Here is an 18,603-nt window from a genome sequence, read left to right as displayed (position 1 = left end):
ATCATGCTCAATCGTTACTTTTGGTTTAAATATGACTAAATGACCTTTAATCGTAATAAGAAGCCCAATATCTCCTTAAAGTGTCGATCATTGGTGCCACTACGCTATTATAATGTACTTTGTAAAAGTAAATGTGTTTTCTGTCATTGGTAGAGCCAGAAAATTGTGATAAGTAAATTAATAAAATCAAATTCAAAAATATTTATTCAGTTTAGACCACAAGTGGCACTTACGAACGTCAAAATATAGTAAATAATAAAAAAAAGAAAAGAAAATATTTTTCATTTTCAAAGAAAAATGCATAGAGAGGAGTGTACGGAACTCCTATGCGCAAGTCTGACTCTCACTTGACCAGATTTGTAGCAAACTACATGATTTCCGATCAGAGGTGGAATTGTGTAAAGCAATCGTAATCATTTGACAGTTCATAACGTACGATTATTCTGTCAAACGCTTTGTTTAACTGACTTTATCGTACGTTATGAACTGTCAAATGATTACGATTGCTTTACACAATTCCACCTCTGTTTCAGGGCCAGTCTGAAAATCAGCGCTGAGCTTGTAGCTCAGCATTATGCTGAGACTGGTACCTTTTGCTTACCTATAAAAGTGTAACATCATAATCAAATTTTTGTTTATAACTTTTTCTTTTTTTCTTTGTTTCTGTGTACCCATTCACATGTAAGTAATTTATTTTTTAGTGTAGCAATAAAAAAAATTAATTTTCATTTCACGCATAGAAGTAAAATTTCATGCATTACTTTTGTTAAATATTCCCAAATAAATCAATTGAGAAGAAGCGAATCTGGCATCCTGACTATCTAAAAAACCTGCTGGAATTTTATCTGCTTCAGCTTATTTTATCAATTAAGTATCTGGGGGCACGGCAGTGCCCCCACCAAGTCGAGCTTTGTGTTTTACTTCAAAGTAGGTATAAGTAAATATGTATAGGTAAAAAAATGTGCGTGTGCCAGTAAGTAGCAGCCAAAATACGCAGCCTTCACTTAGGTCTTAGAGGCTTGGTGTAGCCTGCTTACTTATTGATAAAAGATTCTCGTCTTGTATAGCTTCGAACTTTATCTATTATATCTATTATATCACATAACCTCACATTGAGTTTCAACAAATAATTTTAAGGTTTCGTATAGGTTATTTTTAGTATATACGAAACCTTAAAACTATTTGTTCAGAATCAGTAATAGAATCCATCGCAATATTTTTATATCTTTTTTTATGTGACAGGAGCAAACGAGCAGACGGATCACCTGATGGTTAGTGATTACATACGTTTACGTAAAGGTAACACGCACAATGTGGTTATTTATTGTAACTTCAAAGTGAACAAATTTTAAATTTATTCTTCAATCAATCTTTAGAATCCGCCTCAAGTTTGGCTTCGAGAGGACAGTGACATTCCGAGTGCTCCACTAATCTGTAAGTGCCGCACATCCACTTCTTTGTCTTTACATTGAACACTCGAACCTGGCAAAATATAAATTAGGAGTTAGTAGGTTTCTCGGGCAGCAATTTATAGACTAAATGGTTACGTTCGCTCGTTTCAGCCGAATGATGTCCAATTGTCCACTGCTGGATATTAATTTAAAACGATCGGTCCTGCGCCGGCGCCGCCCTACGTTACAGCTTATGATCTTAACATTCGTTCGGATGCTTTTTTGAACAGATATATTGCTTTATAAGTTAAACAGTTTTATAAAGGTTAGTCACTAATATTACAGTGATATTGTGTATTATAGACTTATCAACAACACGATTGCGTGCGGCCAAATACGTTCGACGAAGCTTCCGAAAGTTATTAGTCGTCAAATGAATGTGTAGGTCTATTATGAGAAATCATTTTATGTCTAATGTTCTGACAATTAAATATTCCTATCTTTCGAATTGGTCTATCGGTCTTGGGAAAATTCAACTCTCCTCTTTTTACCTACATTAAAATTTACAGTCGCTTTGGTTCCTAGTTTGGTCGGAACATTCCATATTGTATTTCTTAACATGAAATTGGTTCAGCCAGAGTGGATTGTCGTAGGAAACTCACAGGTACTTCCAGGTCATTTGTTTTACTAGCCGAGCAGTGGTCAGAACCGGAGTAGCAGGCCCCGATGCAGCGCTTCACCCACGCCTGGTGTGGTCTAAGCTGGACATAAATACTTTAATTATTTTAACAAAAAAGATTATTAGTAATTTGTTATTACGCAAATTACTAATACTCCCGTTAACCCCTCGCACTAAGCTAAATGTGCTTGAGTATCACGAGTGAGCTCACCACAACAGTCGAACGGCGGCGGGGACCGAACCCGCGTTTCCCGGATCACGAGTCGGCCAGTCCGACCCCTTCACCGTTCGGCTATCGTGGCAGGAATAATTAGAATTCTATAGGATAGTAATTCATACAAGCAATAAATAGTCGAGATAATTTCAATGAGGGTTTTCGCGATTGAAAAATCCGCCAGATGGCGGGACGCGGACGTGGGGTCCGACCGCTACGTGATTGGTGGATTTTGACATATCTGTCAATGTCATGTCAAAAATAACCAATCACGCACCATCTGGACCCCGCGTTCACGTATCGCCATCTGGCGGATCCTTCAATCGCGAAAACCCTCATTGTGGAACATTAGATTAATATAAGCTGGAAAGATAAAGTATTGTTTGTTATAGATTTCGATCCGATAAATTCGCATCTTCTTAGTCCCTACACTCTCCCTACACTCGTTGGAGGTAAGATGGAGACATTACACTCGTCATGAGCTGTTGTGACCTATCTTTTTTTTTACCCACAACTAGGAAGCTCTTGGCCTGTATCTCACCTGATGGTAAGTGACGATCGGGCCGAAGGTGGAAGCGAGCTTCACCCGGAATCCTCAACCACGGAGGAACTGGCTGTCTTACCTCTAACTGCCGGAACACAACTTGTTGTTATGGCGACAGACTTAGGTAAGATGGTGGTAGCTAGCCAGGCGGACTTAAAACAAGCCCTACCACCAACCAAACCGAACAGAAAAATCTGCCCCCACTGGGAATCGAACCCGGGACCTCTGCGTCTGAAGCAGGTGGTCTTACCACTAGACAACAGAGGCGGTTAAAAATCTACTATTTTATACGTAGCTTTGGGATGAAGTGAAGCGATCACGATCTCGAATCGAAATCTTTTGTTAGTATTGTTACACTAGTCACAGTTTTACGAGTGATCGCATGGCATTAGATAATAATGGTTAAAGGTTTTGCTCATCAAAAGTATTCTGCATATTTTGATGATATCTGTAATTTTGTACTGGAAAAGTATTTTACCAATATATACGAGGGTACTTTCATCTTCACTAGAACTAACTTGGGAAAATTACAATCAGACTTTTCCAGTTCAGTTTGGTAGTGCTTGTCGTGGTCAGCATTGCAGATTTCTGAAAAAAAGAACAATGTGTTTGCTATAAAGTAGGGATGTGGATATGTAGTTTCGGTTATGGATACAGTTACGGATATAGGAATAATATTATACCGGTTTCGATATTTTTTTATTTCGAATATCCGAAAGTGTCAGTTACGGTTACGGATATCCATAACGTCCCTGCTATAAAGGAACATAACGTACCTACTTATTTTGAATTTCTTTCCTCTTCCTGATCATAGGTCACTAACATCCTGAATTTTCTTCCTTCCAGTTTCAGTGACTTTTTGGGGGTCATGATAATACTACACTGGTCATCACAAAAATCGACCCTCCCGCGACAAGCACTTTCAAAAGTATGCATTCCCACTTCCCACCAATATTGGCACCAATTAAAAGCCTAGTTCTAAACTTCATTTCATTAAAGGAAAGGTTTTTACCCCAAAAATGTGTCTGTAGAAGAATCCAGAGTCACTTCTTCAAAAAATAGGTAGTTACGCTTGAGCCAACTTTTATGGCTATAAAACTGTTAAGTTGGGATTAATCGCTATGCATCTGTTAAAGAGGACACGTGAGATCATTATTTGGTTTTATAACTATAAAAATTGGTCTAATTGATCCCAGAGGTGAGCCCAAAGTGAGGTCTTTTTTCAAGTCACATTATTATTGTATATCGCGTTTATGTTAATCGTTTATTAAGAAATTAAATGTGTTTTTCTTTAAGGATATTTATTGGGCTTTCAAATAACACCAATATTGTTGGGGCACCATGATTGTGTCAGTAGAAACGAGTTTTCCTGTAAAACGTAGGTGGGCCGATTTTTGTGATGACCAGTATATTTTAATAACGGACGCTGTTCGGAAAAGTTTCCAACTTACCTTTCACGAAAGGTGGATCCAAGTGGTGCAAAGGTTCGGGCTGAAAGAATTGATCGAAGTAAGCATAACGCGTAAAGTTGGCCTGCGCTCCGGCTGCCAGAATCGTAACCACTGTCAGGGCCCACGTTAAATGTGTCATTCTTATCAATTTTCACTCTTTCTGAAAATTAAATCACGTTTGCAGAACGTTCATAAGAACAAACTACGAGCTTATTACAGTTATTTGGCTTTAGCATCTGAAAAAATGCATTTACCTCTTTAATTTTTACTCATTTTATTTCGAATGAGAAATAATAATCAACCAATAATCTTTTTTTCCTGAACCACTACACCTTTTTGTTTCTATAAAATTTAAGACTACGTAGCTGAAAATTGATTTCTCGCTTGTGTTTTTCATATTTTCTCGAATTTGATAATAAATTCTAATTTAATTTAGTTATTATTTTGATTGATTTATACGATTCCGTACCTATAATGAAACAATTCATCACATCGTTTTCTCTCAGTGGTATACCTACTTATCTATGAGATCTGGTTTCACAACAAAAAGGAAAAATAAAAATAAAATTCAGTCACCATTTTGTAGATGAAAAATATAGAGTAATGTACTTTGTAAAAGTAAATGTGTTTTCTGTCATTGGTAGAGCCAGAAAATTAAGGTCACGAGGGGATGGAGATTAAGTAAATAAATATTTTTCATTTTCAAAGAAATATAGATAGAAAGGAGTGTACGGAACTCCTATGCGCAAGTCTGACTCTCACTTGACCAGATTTGTAGCAAACTACATCATTACACGCATGGAAGTAAAATGCCAGGTGTGCTTGTGTGTGGTGTGCCAGGTGTGCCAGTAGCAGTCAAAATTCGAATTTTGTGACAAATGCTAAGCACACGCAGCCTTCACTCAGAGGCTTAGAGACTTAGAGTAGCCTGCTTACTTGTTGATAAAGGATTCTCTCATCTTGTATTATAGATATTCCCACATCCTAAATAGGTAGGTTTGAGATGTCAAAATAGCTTCTAACTCTTTTGCTTTATCTATTATACCTCACATAACAATAATAAAAAAGTTAATGATCCTGCCAGATCGATTACAACAGATCTCTGATGATGACTTGCAGGTGTACTGTAGCACGTTACAGCGTCACTGACGGTTCCTAACTGGACCTGCACGTGTTACAAGCAAAAACCACAAGGCCGTGTGCAGGGAAATACCAAATTTCATACGGAGCGGATTGATGTACCATTTATAGAACTGCAACAATGATGACCTATTAATTTAAATACATTCTTTATCCTTATTTTTACATCTCTTTGTTAGTCTTTCTTGTTAGCTGTGTGCATGTTTCATTTAGGTATCATCATCATACATACTCATTGTTTTTCGCAGGGAAAATAGCAAGTAATTTTTCTGACTCAAAATTCAGGTAAAACAATTATTATTATTACGCTGCATCAATGGAAATATGACTACTAAACTAAATGAGACAATATAATTTTTCGTTAGAATGCATTCGTCTTATCGTTTCTCCAATATCCAAGGATTTCGTCAAGTCAAACTGACCTTACTACACCATGAGATATTATCACAAAGCAAATACAATACATTCATTTTGTTTGCACTTTGAACGCGTAGAATAGGTAGGTACATGTCCATTGTTGTTACAAATGAATTGTGTAGTATAATAAATCGTGCATCCGGTATTGTTTTCTTAGATATTGTATTGTTTAAGTAATTTAATTTCAAGTTTTGTTTCGGTTCAATCGGGCCGAGGCGAGCTTTATCGGTAATGCCAGTTTACACCTGTTGATATAGATAAAGAAAATAGTTGTATTGTAGACATGGTGTATCATATCATACAACATATAATGTTGATCAAATCGTGACTGGCACGTGTTATACAAATTGGTCACCGTAATTTCACACTATCATGTCGATGTTGACATGTGATGCGTCGACGACCGATTGTGTTGGGATTCCCTCGAACACAAATGTGAACAGATCTGTCCATTGTTATGTTTACAAATAATAGCATGACATCTTCCTTGTTCAGCGGTTAGAGAGAAAGTTGGATTGTCTCCAAGGGGAAATTTATAATCTACAGTACTGTTTTACTTTACTTAAATATGAACCTACTTACCTACATATTGGAGTTCCAATTACATATTCTTTACCGCCGTTATTTAATTCTACCTGTTTGTCTTGTAATTGTCCAAAAAAAAATCACTTTCAACGATAATATCTGACTTGTGCTGGTTCAAGTAAATTCTATTTTGTGTAATTGGTAACTTTGTGTGGTGTAAAGAGGATGGCATATCTAGCTTAACACTGCAAAGCAGTTACTTGCCATAATCTTGTACTATCGGCAGCAGTGTTAACTACCCATTGCCGGTCATGTCATCTCGTTCTATCGCAAAGAATCAACATTTGATGAGAGCGAGAGCAAAAATGGAAATGGATAGTTAACACTGTGTCCGCCGCGATAGTACAGTCGAAATAAGTGCGATTTCTCAGCAAACGTGTTTTTACAGACAGTCATATTATATCTCTGATGTGCTCTACAATAACGTGTCTACATATAATTCGTTCTCCAAATGGTAAATACTCAAGTCGCTGTATCCACAGAAGTGTGTAAGAGTACAATAAGACAATGCCGTGTCGTCACGCCTGGTACGTTGGACACGCGTTCACAATTAATTTGCGTATCTGATCGCCCAATTGAGGGATAACCCACTGACATGAATAGCTCGAAGGCTGACCACACAAAAACCAGATGTAATTCTTTTCCGTTTTTTACCAGATCCGTCTAATGGGGAAATTACTAGTTAGACGTAGTGTCGTAATAATGGGGAAAATATTTGTAGATTCACAATAATGGGAAAATTACATTTCTACCTTATAGACCGGAAGCTGCGTACAATTCGTGACACCCAAATTGGCCAAAAAGTTGAGACCTCAACCATTATTTTTATTGTAACAAAGACATCTTGCGAACTTTTTGACACTGACTGTAACACAAGAACAGTCATACTTATAAAAATACATATAGGTATAAATATTACACCTATAAAATGATGCTTTCATATCTGTATTCGTTTGTTTAGTGCTTGGAGTATGAAACAAGCTACAGCTCGTATACATTTTGGCATTCATAGAAAAACTAGAAGGCTTTAGAAAAACTAAGTAATGATCAACTCTATTTTAGTAATCTTTCACTGGCAATTAACTCTATCAGTAGGTAATCTTTCAGTCACTATCAGTGAAAAAATAAGCCAGTAATTATAATCATTCGTCGTTAAGATACATCTTAACAGCTATAGGTATACTTTATGTTAATTTACCGCCATCTTTATAGGTTTTTTTTTTATGTGACAGGAGGCAAACGAGCAAACGCTTAAAATCTTTATCAATAACGGTTATGGATACACAGCAACACTCCCGCCCGGGCGGGTTTATTGCTACGAGTCGTAGCATCAGCGACTACGAAAATGTAGACTAGGCTCCTGGCTAGTTTCTACGCTTGCTCCAAAACACTCTTTTTGGCTGCACTGCCTATGGACAAAGTAATGTTTGTGGCATCTTTTTTTAACATACTCATAAGTCGTAGTAAATAAAGTACAAATAAGAGCGAAATATAACGTCATTGTATTTAGACGCACGTTTTCCTATCGCTTATCGATTACATCAAAGACTGATTGATAAAATATGAAATTGTTTGTATTTTTTGCGACATGATAAAATGTAAATAAGATAAAAAAATACTATGCGAAAAAGATGCGGGCAGCGCAGGACCGGTCTTTATGGAAAGACTTGGGGGAGGCCTTAATTTCTCCAGCAGTGGACAGTCATTTGGCTGAAACGAACGCAGATAAAAAAATATATAATTATACAGGTTATTTGACTAAACGTTTATTCGGTTCGGTATACAATTGACAGTGACGTTTCATTCAGGAAAATCTCGTTTGGTCCATTGTTTAATGTAGGGTAAACCAGAGAGTGATTGCCCACTGGTAGTGATTGCCCGCTTTAAGAATAATATTGTCAGGTGCTGACTTTAAATCACTCTAGTTAGATTTGAATTGACTAAGTAGATGGCTCCGTGATCAATGTACAGTAGATTTAAAATTTACAATAGGAAACACTAAAAAAAAACAGTTATGGCGGATTTTGTCAAGACGGGTGAAAATGTTACTCAAACAAGTAAAGACTTTAACATTTTTACTAAGGAATTACTTGCTTAGAGGTTAAATTTTTTTTCCAAGTTATTTAATATTCAACTAATGGTGTATAGTCATGATTAAATTATAAGTGTTTTCTTCATTATCAATGAAAATAACTGATAAAATTTGATTTCTAACCGTCATTTTAACGGTGGGTAATCACTGCACGTAAATCTGTATATTTTTAGTTATTGCCCACCATCATTTCAGTTATTGCCATATGTTAATGTATAGTTATTGCCCAGGGCAATTATTATTAGAGTGTTGCCACCATGCAGTAACAGTGTTTAAGTTGCTCATTGCTAGACTTGTTTTGCAATTTACAGGCATAAATATTGAAATGGCTTTTAATGTTTCATTTTCAGTATGCCAAAGACTCCAAAAGTTCAATATAGCATAGAAAATTTGCAAAAAGCGATCGAAGCTGTACAAGATGTATCCAACAATTTATCTACAAGTTAAATTGCTGAAAAATATGGTTTGGCTTGAAAAAATTGATAAAAATTCAAACGCAAATACAAAAAATGAAAAACCTACGTTAAATATACTAGTGAAAATGTTAATTGTAAGGAAATAGATACAAATTTAGGGAAGAATAACCAACAGCTAATTGAACATTCTGAGCAACCACTTGAACTGATATCAAAGAAGATAAAAAAATAAATACATATAAAATTCAATTTTTTGCGTCATCTATGTTTTGAAGTAGATGATTCTGTCTCTACCGATTCTGACTCATCAACATCAGCGCAAGAAATATTTAATAATATTTATGTTAATAAGGCCAAACGCAATTTATTTTGAAATTTTGAAGACTGTACTACTAGAATTTAAGTGTAATGTTTTGTTTTATTTATTTAAAGCCTATTTTGTCATTTTGATATTGATTATTTTGTTTTAAGATACTGGGCAATTACTGTGCTTTGATGTGGGCAATTAGTGTAAGTAATGGGCAATGACTGTACTTTTTGGAGGATTTTAAATTTATTTCAATATTTTCTAAGTTACGTAAGTTTTAACTAAAAACTGTTAATATTATCTTTAACAGTTTATTGAGTTATAAGAAAAAAGTCATAAATGGTCGATAATTAAAATACTTTCTTTAATTTTTCATCTCAATGTGTTTGAAATCTTTAAGTGGGCAATAGCTATACGGTTTACCCTAACTATGTGACAAGTTGCCAAATGGTTTTCGAAGCAGTAGAAAAGAAAAGCAGAGTCAAACACTGTGTACAAATGATGGTTTTCATCACAGTGTGGTTTGACTGTGTATTAAAGTTTTTAAAAAGACTATGTCCTTTTTATGTGTAGGGTTCATATTTGCTCATATGTGTACTTTGTATTGTGCGTAAGATACATCCGTAATATACACCAGTACGGAACTGTTGCTGTTTTATAATATTAAGAGATAACTTGGAAATACCAACGACTTAACTGTCGGTAATTCCGCCTAAGTACATCTAAACAACACGCACACATACAAGCTCGTCTCCATGACCACTGACTCATTTGCATCATGGAAGAAACTGAAATGTTTCCATAAATAGATAGGTTATTACCCGTGTTGATGCATTTGTTTGAAAAAATTGCGTAGTTATTGACAGAGAAGGCAATGTGCATTGTTACCTATAGGTACTTAGTAACTAACAATTAGTAAGACAAACGTATGCGTCCGACAGGGCATATTGTTGAGGTAGTCTTTACCTACGTTTCGGCTAATGGTCAGATCATCAGGGTCATGTAACAGTAAAATGTAAAATGGTTCATACGTACTTAGGGACAAATAGGTAGAGTCCATCGGGTAGTCACCTGGCCCTCCTCTATCCAGTCCGTAAAGGCGAAGAGTATGCTCTCACTTAGGAACTCGCTTTGTCGAAGTTCTGACCAAAAGAAAGTTTAAACATGACTCGAGACATACAAAGTCACTATAGAATATAGAGCCTGATCGTAAACTAACAATAAATATAAATGTAATTCATTGCATAGATACTCGTATACCTACATCATAATTTATTCAATAGAAAATCTGCCATTAAATGGTGTAATCTTGTTGATAAATTACATATTATTTAACCGACTATAAATATGAGAGGAAAATGGAAATTGCTCGATAAATTTCTTGATAGGTAAATCCCCGAGATCTAAACAAATTCTAGGAAAATGCGACAACTATTTCCTATATCAGGGGTAGTAAGCCTAGCCTACTATATAAAATGCATTTCAAGTAGAGTAGGTGCTATGCTATTAAATATTAACCGACGGCTATAGCGACCATAAAATAAAAATAAAATATTTTACTGTAAAATTCAGAAACGTGCCTTCATGTCGCTAATGCTTTATTTCGATATCGGAATCTAAGTTAAAATAATCACTTGCTCTCTACTACCTAAACTAAACGATCTCCATGCAATCAGAAAAGCGATCTCTTTATCTGAACAGAGGACTAGTATCACAGAACATTTCTATTAAAAAAAATTGAAATGTTTTTGTTTACTGTCACTTTTTATCCGTCCAATTTAAAGAAAATGTGACAGTGGTAGGTCTCTAAAAGGCTGGTCATCTCTGACCTAGGTCATGCGATTCCGCTGTCGCCGACTGATACATTTATTTACGTCATTGAAATCCACTACTGTGGCTGTAGTGATGTTGTTAAAACGGTGGACAACCTTAGGTTGTTCCGTAAATAAAGTAAAATATGTTATAACTAGCTTTCCGCCCGCGGCTTCGCCCGCGTGGAATTTTGTCTGTCACAGAAAAACTTTATCGCGCGCGTCCCTGTTTCAAAAACCGAGATAAAAACTATCCTATGTTCTTTCCCGGGACTCAAACTATCTCTATGCCAAATTTCATCAAAATCGGTTGCGAGGTTTAAGCGGGAAAGCGTAACAGACAGACAGACAGAGTTACTTTCGCATTTATAATATTAGTTGGGATTTTAATAACTTTTAAGAGATGGGGTGATAATCGACTGGTGATGGTCTTTTTTTTATGTGATAGGAGGCAAACGAGCAGAAAAAAGTCAAAAGAAGCTTTTGATTTCTTGCATTTCTGTTTCCACATTTTCAGTTATTTGTTACTAGCTCAGTCGAACTCTAGTTCAGTCGAATGGACAGCTTAAAGTTCCTTCCAAAGTATTAGTTTCTTTATGGATAAGCAGAGACAGGCCTGCATCGAAAGGCCTTGGATCATTAGTTCTTTCACTGAGTTGAAATTGTCTATTTTGTTTTATGGTTTATGGAGGACCAATCGAACTTTTACGTGTGTTATTTATCTAAATTGCTGAAGATTGAGATTATTAGGTATCTAGGTACTTGATTTTTTTTGTATGTACCTACAACAAGGCATGTATTTGACCCCAATCGCACCTGGTGTTAAGTGGGATGCAGTCTATGATGGTACATATCTGCCATGTAAGTGTATTATTATTTGTTCAAAACTTTCAATTGACTTTAATCGTTTTAAAGTGGGGAATATGGGAAGTATAATCTTGTATTTGTTGTTTTGACTAGCACCATGTTATCGTCGGTCCATACATACTTACATACACGTACTTGTGAGCTGTCACGTATACTTTCATCGAAAATCATCGGTATACATGTGCTGAACGTGACTATATGAATATTTTGTCAGGCGATATCATACGATTTCTATGATATTATTGTTGTCACTGAATCTTTGTATTGATACTACTTTTATTAGATGTTATGTATTTATTAAGAGTAAGCGCACACCGTTGATTTTTCATCGGCCGATAGTTTAGTCGGGCAGTTGATCAGTATGGGCATGTATGGGAGTGCGCACACTACGCCGATTCGATTTGGCCGATTCTTCATACAAATTAAAATCGGGCACAACTATCGACCAACTAAAAATCAACGGTGTGCGCCTACTCTAATAGTTGTTATATTGTATGTATTAGATACGAACTTATAGTCGCCACTTCATCCGCGTGGAATAAATTAGGAAACTATTGAAACAAGAAATTATAAAAATAAGTATGAATTTTATTATTCAGCTGTTTTCTAAGTTGAGATAATATTCGACATAAATACAGTACAAAATCGAAATGTCGTGATTTCATCACTTAAAGCTTCTTAAGCTTAATTAATACTAAATAAGTTAAAATAATAGGAAATATTAAAACCTATGAGATTCGATGCCTTTGGCACTATAGACTAAGTCCCATAGTATTAATAAAATCTTGAATTACAGAGGAACTATGCCCAAAGCATCATGGACATAAGCAATCATGAAAATCATGAGCACATAATAATAAGACATTACAATAAATTAAATTAACTAAAATTCGTATTACTTAAAATAAAATCGTAGTGAAAGAGAGCAATCGGTAAAGATAGAGACGCACTCATTAGTTTAAAGAACCGTCTGACTAGTAGCAAATACTTTACAACCTAAGTATTGAACTAGATAAATGCTTACCTACCTTACATTATAGAAAATGGAATAACAACCTACTATATCACAAATTTAGGAATGGCGCAAAGGCAAATTTACGCTCGATCACTTAACTATACGTATAAAAATAACTAAATACTGAACAGTGATGTCAATCGTACAAATGTGCAGCTACACAACTACATAATTCACAAATATATTGGAGAGTCCATTATCTAAGTACAAATGCCTATTTACATTAAACACCAAAAAGTTACGAAACAAAGTGGATCACTCACAGCACCTTTTGGCCCCAATTTTCACTATCCTACAATAAATAAATTAGCTAGCCTACATCTAAACATAATACTGTTGTGTTTTCTTTAATACGAGCTAAAATAAGACACACGAGTCAGTCAACATTAGAAACTAGTGTCATAAAGTCTATAAAATTTCACAACGCGTTCCCTCTTTGATGTCGACTAGGCACCTATTCTGTCTTCTTCACCGACTGTCTTGAGATTTGGTTCACCTTCGAGCTGAGTTTCACCGTGTCACAGTTTGTCAGGGATGCTCACTTAAGCGCTCGCCTCCGCGGCTCGCATGCACACTTAGACCGATTCCACCTCAAATTCTGGTTCCGCTGTAACAAAAAGAGAGGACTTTGCTGACTTTGCTTCTAACTAAGCGCTTAGATAACAATATATAAAATAATAGCCTTAGACGAGATGCTTGTTGGTTACAAACGCCACAAGTGTTAATAATGATGACATAAACCATCGACAATCTATTAAAACAGACAGTCAGATGCGATTTAATTGCAAATAGTGTTAGCTACGAAAACATTTTAGCGTCGATAAGAGTTTAAATAGGAAAAGATAGCGTTTGAGTCAACAGAAAATGATTTCACAACTGGTCTAAGGCGGTTCGTACATCAAAAGCTCAAGATCCGAAGATAATGGATGTCTAAACGCAAACAAAATCAAAACGAGACATCTCGCTGTAACACGACGAGGATTTACTCGAACGCGTTAGCTCTGACGAGTTGCACTATATTCGATTGTATCTGTTTTCTCATCCACCAAAAGATGCTGGCAAGACGAGAAATACAAAGAGAATCGATTTAACGTAATCAATTTGCAAAGTAGACTTCTGCAACAGTCACAACATCGAAAACAAAAAAAAAGTGAAGGAGAAGCGAAATGTTAAAAGAAAAGGAAGTGCTGACGTTTGCGAGATGGTACACAAATGCATGCGTGTTTCCACACCTACGTTAGTGGTGACATCCATCATCTTACAAACCTTGCGTAGGCAACTGCGCCTCTCCTCCATGTTCGGACACTGACAGGAGCACTTACGAGGATTGAACACTCTATTCTCCTCGCACTTCTCGCCCGACGCCGAGCAGCAGCCGCAGGCCTCGTGCTCCTCCACCCTGTACGTGGAGCACGTTGCTTTGTTGGTCTTCGCGTTGTATATTCGAACCTGCCAAAAAATTCACGGTTAGAAACGACTGAATCATCAAAGTGCGTTATGTCATTATTATCATTAAGTTGCGCAAGAAACACAGGCCAACAAGAAACCGTGTCAAGGACTCGTTTGAATTAGCAGAGGAGAGATAAACAGATAATGTGATAAGCAGTGTCATTTGAGCTGATTACTTTGACGGTGGATAAAAATACAAGTGCAAACATAATTTTTGGGTATGTGTCCTTGGGCTATTTGTAATAAATAAATAAATAAATATCCTTGGACATTTTACACTGCGCTTCTAGTCCCAAACTAAGCAAAGCTTGTACTATGGGTACTAGACAACGGATATAAACATACTTAAATACTTTTTTTTTTGTAAATACATACTTATTATACATAGAAAACACCCAGTCCAATACAAACAAATATGTTCATGCACACAAATGTTTGTACTGTGCGGGAATCGAACNGAATTAAATTAATAGGGAGTATATTCACAAGAGGTTAGTGACTTGTGTGGTTAGATAAGTTGAAATGGGATGGTTGAGGTTGTAGGTACTTACGGGTATGTTCCTATGGACGATTTTGGTGGGCATGCAGCGGGAGCCGTAGGCGGCGTGGTCGCAGAGCCCGACGCAGCGTTTGACCCATACCGCGCTTGGGCTCACCTGGGGATGTACAATCACGTCAGAACATTGTGTCGGATTCTCATCATCATCATCATCATCAACAGCCCTTTACAGTCCACTGCTGGACTATGAGCCTCCTCCACTATAGTTGCCTCGGATTCTCACGCGTGCCTAACGACGCGGATACGCGTTATCACTGCCCAAATTGGAATCTTTTCGCCCGCAGGATAGGCTATCGATACTGATATTATAAAAAGGTGCAGTTTTGTATTACGATTTTAAAATTCAATTTTCACTACCGTAAGTAGACATACGGCAGATAGTGTTCTTTTCCAGAAGTGAAATCTTTGCGAGTAAAAATGCGGGTAAAAGTGTTGATTTATGTGCATATTAAATCATCACTAATTTGGCGATTGTATATCAATACGTGCCTGAAGGTGCTTATCAGAAAATTATCTTAACAAATTTCACAAAATCTATTAATTTTTTCTTGAAGTTTAAAAAGTTTTCTTGATCTATATTATAAAAGAAAATCATCATGAGTATCTTGTTGATATTATGTGTCACAGCTCTAGAATATACTGATAATGTCTCTGTCATACATCACGACCTGACACGCTGAAGGCGCTAATTGGTTTCTCAAAGTAACATTTTTCTAAGTTGCGAAATACTCTAATGCCTATCGTAAAGAGTTCAATGAATGGACGAATTAAAACCAGAGCGCCCATAATGAAGTTATTATTTAAGTAATTATTTAATGACATTCTTAATAAAATACTTATCTCAAGTAAATTGAAGGCATGATAATGCAATAATTGAAAAATAATATTCAAAAAAATTTACCAGTTGGGCAAAGGTCTCGCTGTTATCAAGGTTCAACTGCCTAATAATGTCATACAGCTAATAGAATTTTCCGTATCATGATTGTGTTTTTAACACCGATATTGCACCAGGTCAGAAAAAAAGTGGGCGGGGACAGCTGCGGTTACATTAGATCAAAGAGCCAGCAAAGCATATTAACCGGCTTATAAAATCAGTTCATCAAAACAAATCCGTAAGCTTGCAGTCAGAGAATAAAAGTTTTAAATTGTTATTAAATATTTGAAGATGTACCTGTTCATATGTGGCTTGAGGGGCTAGATGTACGAAAACTTCTTTGGGGGCGCCACAACTTGACTTGTTCATGATTTCATTTCGCTCTCGATCGTGATCATTAGAGCAGGGTACTAGCAAAAAACAAAAAAAAATCGTTAACACAATTTTCACAACAATTAAAAAGTTTTTAAACTTATTGCGAACTTTTCAAAACTTTTACAAATGTTATAAAAGCTTTAATTGCACGTTTGATGCTTTTAAATTATTTAAATAAAACTGTTTATAGTAAAATTTACATCTAAAACTTATTTCAGGTTGCGGAAAAAGTTTTGAAAACTTTCGACGTACCTTTCTTGTAAGCGGACGACTCGTACTCATCCGTCCCTTTCCGGAACTTGGAATGGTGTACATGTGCAGCTTCCACTATCACCACTAACGCCACGAACCACAGTAGTTTGGCCATCGTTATCAATATCAAGTAATCACTGAGCACTGTATTCACTTAACACGAGCGTGTAACTCCGTGCGTGTTGCTTCGGACGCGGTCTGTTGTGATCTGGTGGTGCCGGTGACGGGGTTTGGTTTTAAGCCGGCGCACACCTGCGGTTGCGTCACCGCCCTACGTAGCGGCGACGTAGCCGCGGAGGTTCGCCGAACGCCGCCAGGATCGAGGAAGTGTTACACAACGTCACGACACGACACGCCTGCTCCTTTCTACTTTCTTCGTTACGGTTAGCGTTATCTCTTTAGCTCGCGCCAATTGATTTTGACAATGTTCTGTGTCATTACATCTCGAGTACTCGAGTCTATCTCACCGCATTCCTGTAAATTCTGTATATCGGGGGTAAATTAGTTATTTATTTTGGCATGTGTGATCTTAAAGATGCTTTCTATTATTTCTATTTTGAGATTGGGGTCAAACGTGAACTTGGTCTCCAATAAAACAGTTAAAAACCAGACATGGAACAGTCTCAGTGATCTTTTCACTTCACAATCAAAGATGGTCTATTCTCATCACTAGAGATGTAGACTTTTATCAGTGTTTGAAGACTGCTAAGTGTTTCTATTGTCATTATGATTTTAGTTATGATCTAATTACCGAACGGAGAAATCTGGCGCCCGGTCGCTGAAATCTTATCAAATTGCCTGAAAGATACGAAAAGAATTCGATAAACGTAATCCATTATGACGGTTAATCAGTGTAAGTGTGTTTCCAAATGATGCAATTTATAGTCATATATTTTACAATTACTCTAATCTTAATCGCTATTTATTGATATTCATCATCATCATCAACAGCCCTTTACAGTCCACTGCTGGACTATGAGCCTCCTCCACTATGGTGGAGGGATTTGCCATAATCTCCACGCTTGGCAGGCGGGTTGGAGATCGCAGTTTAAAAGATTGATGTTTTTCAGAGAGCGCTGCTGCCCATTCTCTGTTTGTTGTGTAGTCCCTAAGTCGCCTCTTACGACACCCGCGGGAAGAGTAGGGGTTGGTGACAAATGTATTCTACTCTGCCGTCACCACACGGCGAGACACACACATTTATTGATATTATTACCATCTATTTGATGTAAGCTCTCGATATAAGTTATTATTATAGATCGCGACTACTATCAATGCAGTCTACATTCCTGAAAAATTTTCCTCGTCCTCTTTTACAAAAGCTGCATAAAAGTGAACAACTGCTTCTTAACTACTAAAACTGTCATTTCGTTCGGTCGTTGTGGATATCCTTGGGGAAGGCCTTTGTCCAGCAGTGGACGTCATTTGGCTGAAACGAACGAAAACTGTAATAACTGTTATATCAGCCTGTGAATATTTTAAGGAAGCAAGTATAATGACTTACTTATTTAACGCACGTCACTAGATAAGGAAAATTTAGTTCCTGGGGCGAAGTATACCGACAGCATTACATTATGTATTTCTATACATAATACTAAATTTTACTGACTAGTCGTACAATAACCGAAATATGTAAGTTCAAAGTCCTTGTGGATAAAGTGATTTATTTTGTCATATCTCTGCGTGACTTTATAGCTTCGAAAGCCTAGCCCTTATCACTCAACTGCCAATAATATTTTAAGATTACCTACATGCTATAACACATATTAAACTGTTCTTTTTTTCCCACTAAAAGAAGTTTTACCGACTTTAATATTCCTATGTTCTAAATGTATTTGTAGTTCCTAGAATAAAGTAGAGAAAATCGAAGCTTAGATACCAAACCTAAGCTTTTAAAGCTCACTGAGGAACTTAAAACCAATGGATTTTGATTCCGTACAAATTTGATGGGTACAGTAGCTCATAACGAAATCACATGACCTAACCTAACAGAATGTCGGCATGTTACCGTATTTACGTAAGATATTAGTATTATTTTTCCGCTCTATGTTTGTTATAAAAGGTTATCGAGGAATGTTTCAAACAATAATTGTTAGTAAGAACTTTCCAAGACATGTTTAAGTATTACCACTGCATGTTTATTATACAAGGACACCCATTTTCTT

The 18,603-nt window shown here is 36.5% G+C and overlaps 1 protein-coding gene across 3 annotated transcripts; it reads right to left on the bottom strand.

Annotated features, from left to right (window-relative positions):
* Positions 1-13,420: 13,420 nt before the first annotated feature.
* Positions 13,421-16,664, bottom strand: LOC114357755 (uncharacterized). 3 transcript variants are annotated; one of them, XM_028311528.1, is made up of 5 exons: positions 16,439-16,664; positions 16,109-16,221; positions 14,930-15,034; positions 14,196-14,378; positions 13,421-13,536 (listed from the first exon to the last, which is right to left on the bottom strand). In XM_028311528.1, exons 1-5 carry the CDS (start codon positions 16,551-16,553, stop codon positions 13,468-13,470), a joined length of 585 nt encoding a protein of 194 aa, XP_028167329.1. In that variant the 5' UTR covers positions 16,554-16,664; the 3' UTR covers positions 13,421-13,467. The 3 variants fall into 3 exon arrangements, with proteins under 3 accessions (XP_028167329.1, XP_028167330.1, XP_028167331.1); XM_028311529.1 differs by having other exon boundaries at positions 14,240-14,378; positions 16,439-16,663; XM_028311530.1 differs by having other exon boundaries at positions 14,252-14,378; positions 16,439-16,660.
* Positions 16,665-18,603: the final 1,939 nt, after the last annotated feature.

Source organism: Ostrinia furnacalis, unplaced genomic scaffold (genome assembly GCF_004193835.3).
Source record: "Ostrinia furnacalis isolate ACB-3 unplaced genomic scaffold, ASM419383v2 OfSCF3339, whole genome shotgun sequence".
Taxonomy (NCBI): Eukaryota; Metazoa; Arthropoda; class Insecta; order Lepidoptera; family Crambidae; genus Ostrinia; species Ostrinia furnacalis.
The sequence above is the reverse complement of the archived record's forward strand: the minus strand, read 5'-3'. Positions and strand labels throughout refer to the sequence as shown.

Coding starts and splice junctions, on each gene's coding strand:
- LOC114357755 (XM_028311528.1), bottom strand. CDS start 16,553: ATGGCCAAACTACTGTGGTTCGTGGCGTTAGTGGTGATAGTGGAAGCT. Junction 14,379..14,929: donor TCGTCCATAGGAACATACCC/GTAAGTACCTAC, acceptor ATTTTTTGGCAG/GTTCGAATATACAACGCGAA. Junction 13,537..14,195: donor GGCGCAGTTGCCTACGCAAG/GTTTGTAAGATG, acceptor TTTTTGTTACAG/CGGAACCAGAATTTGAGGTG.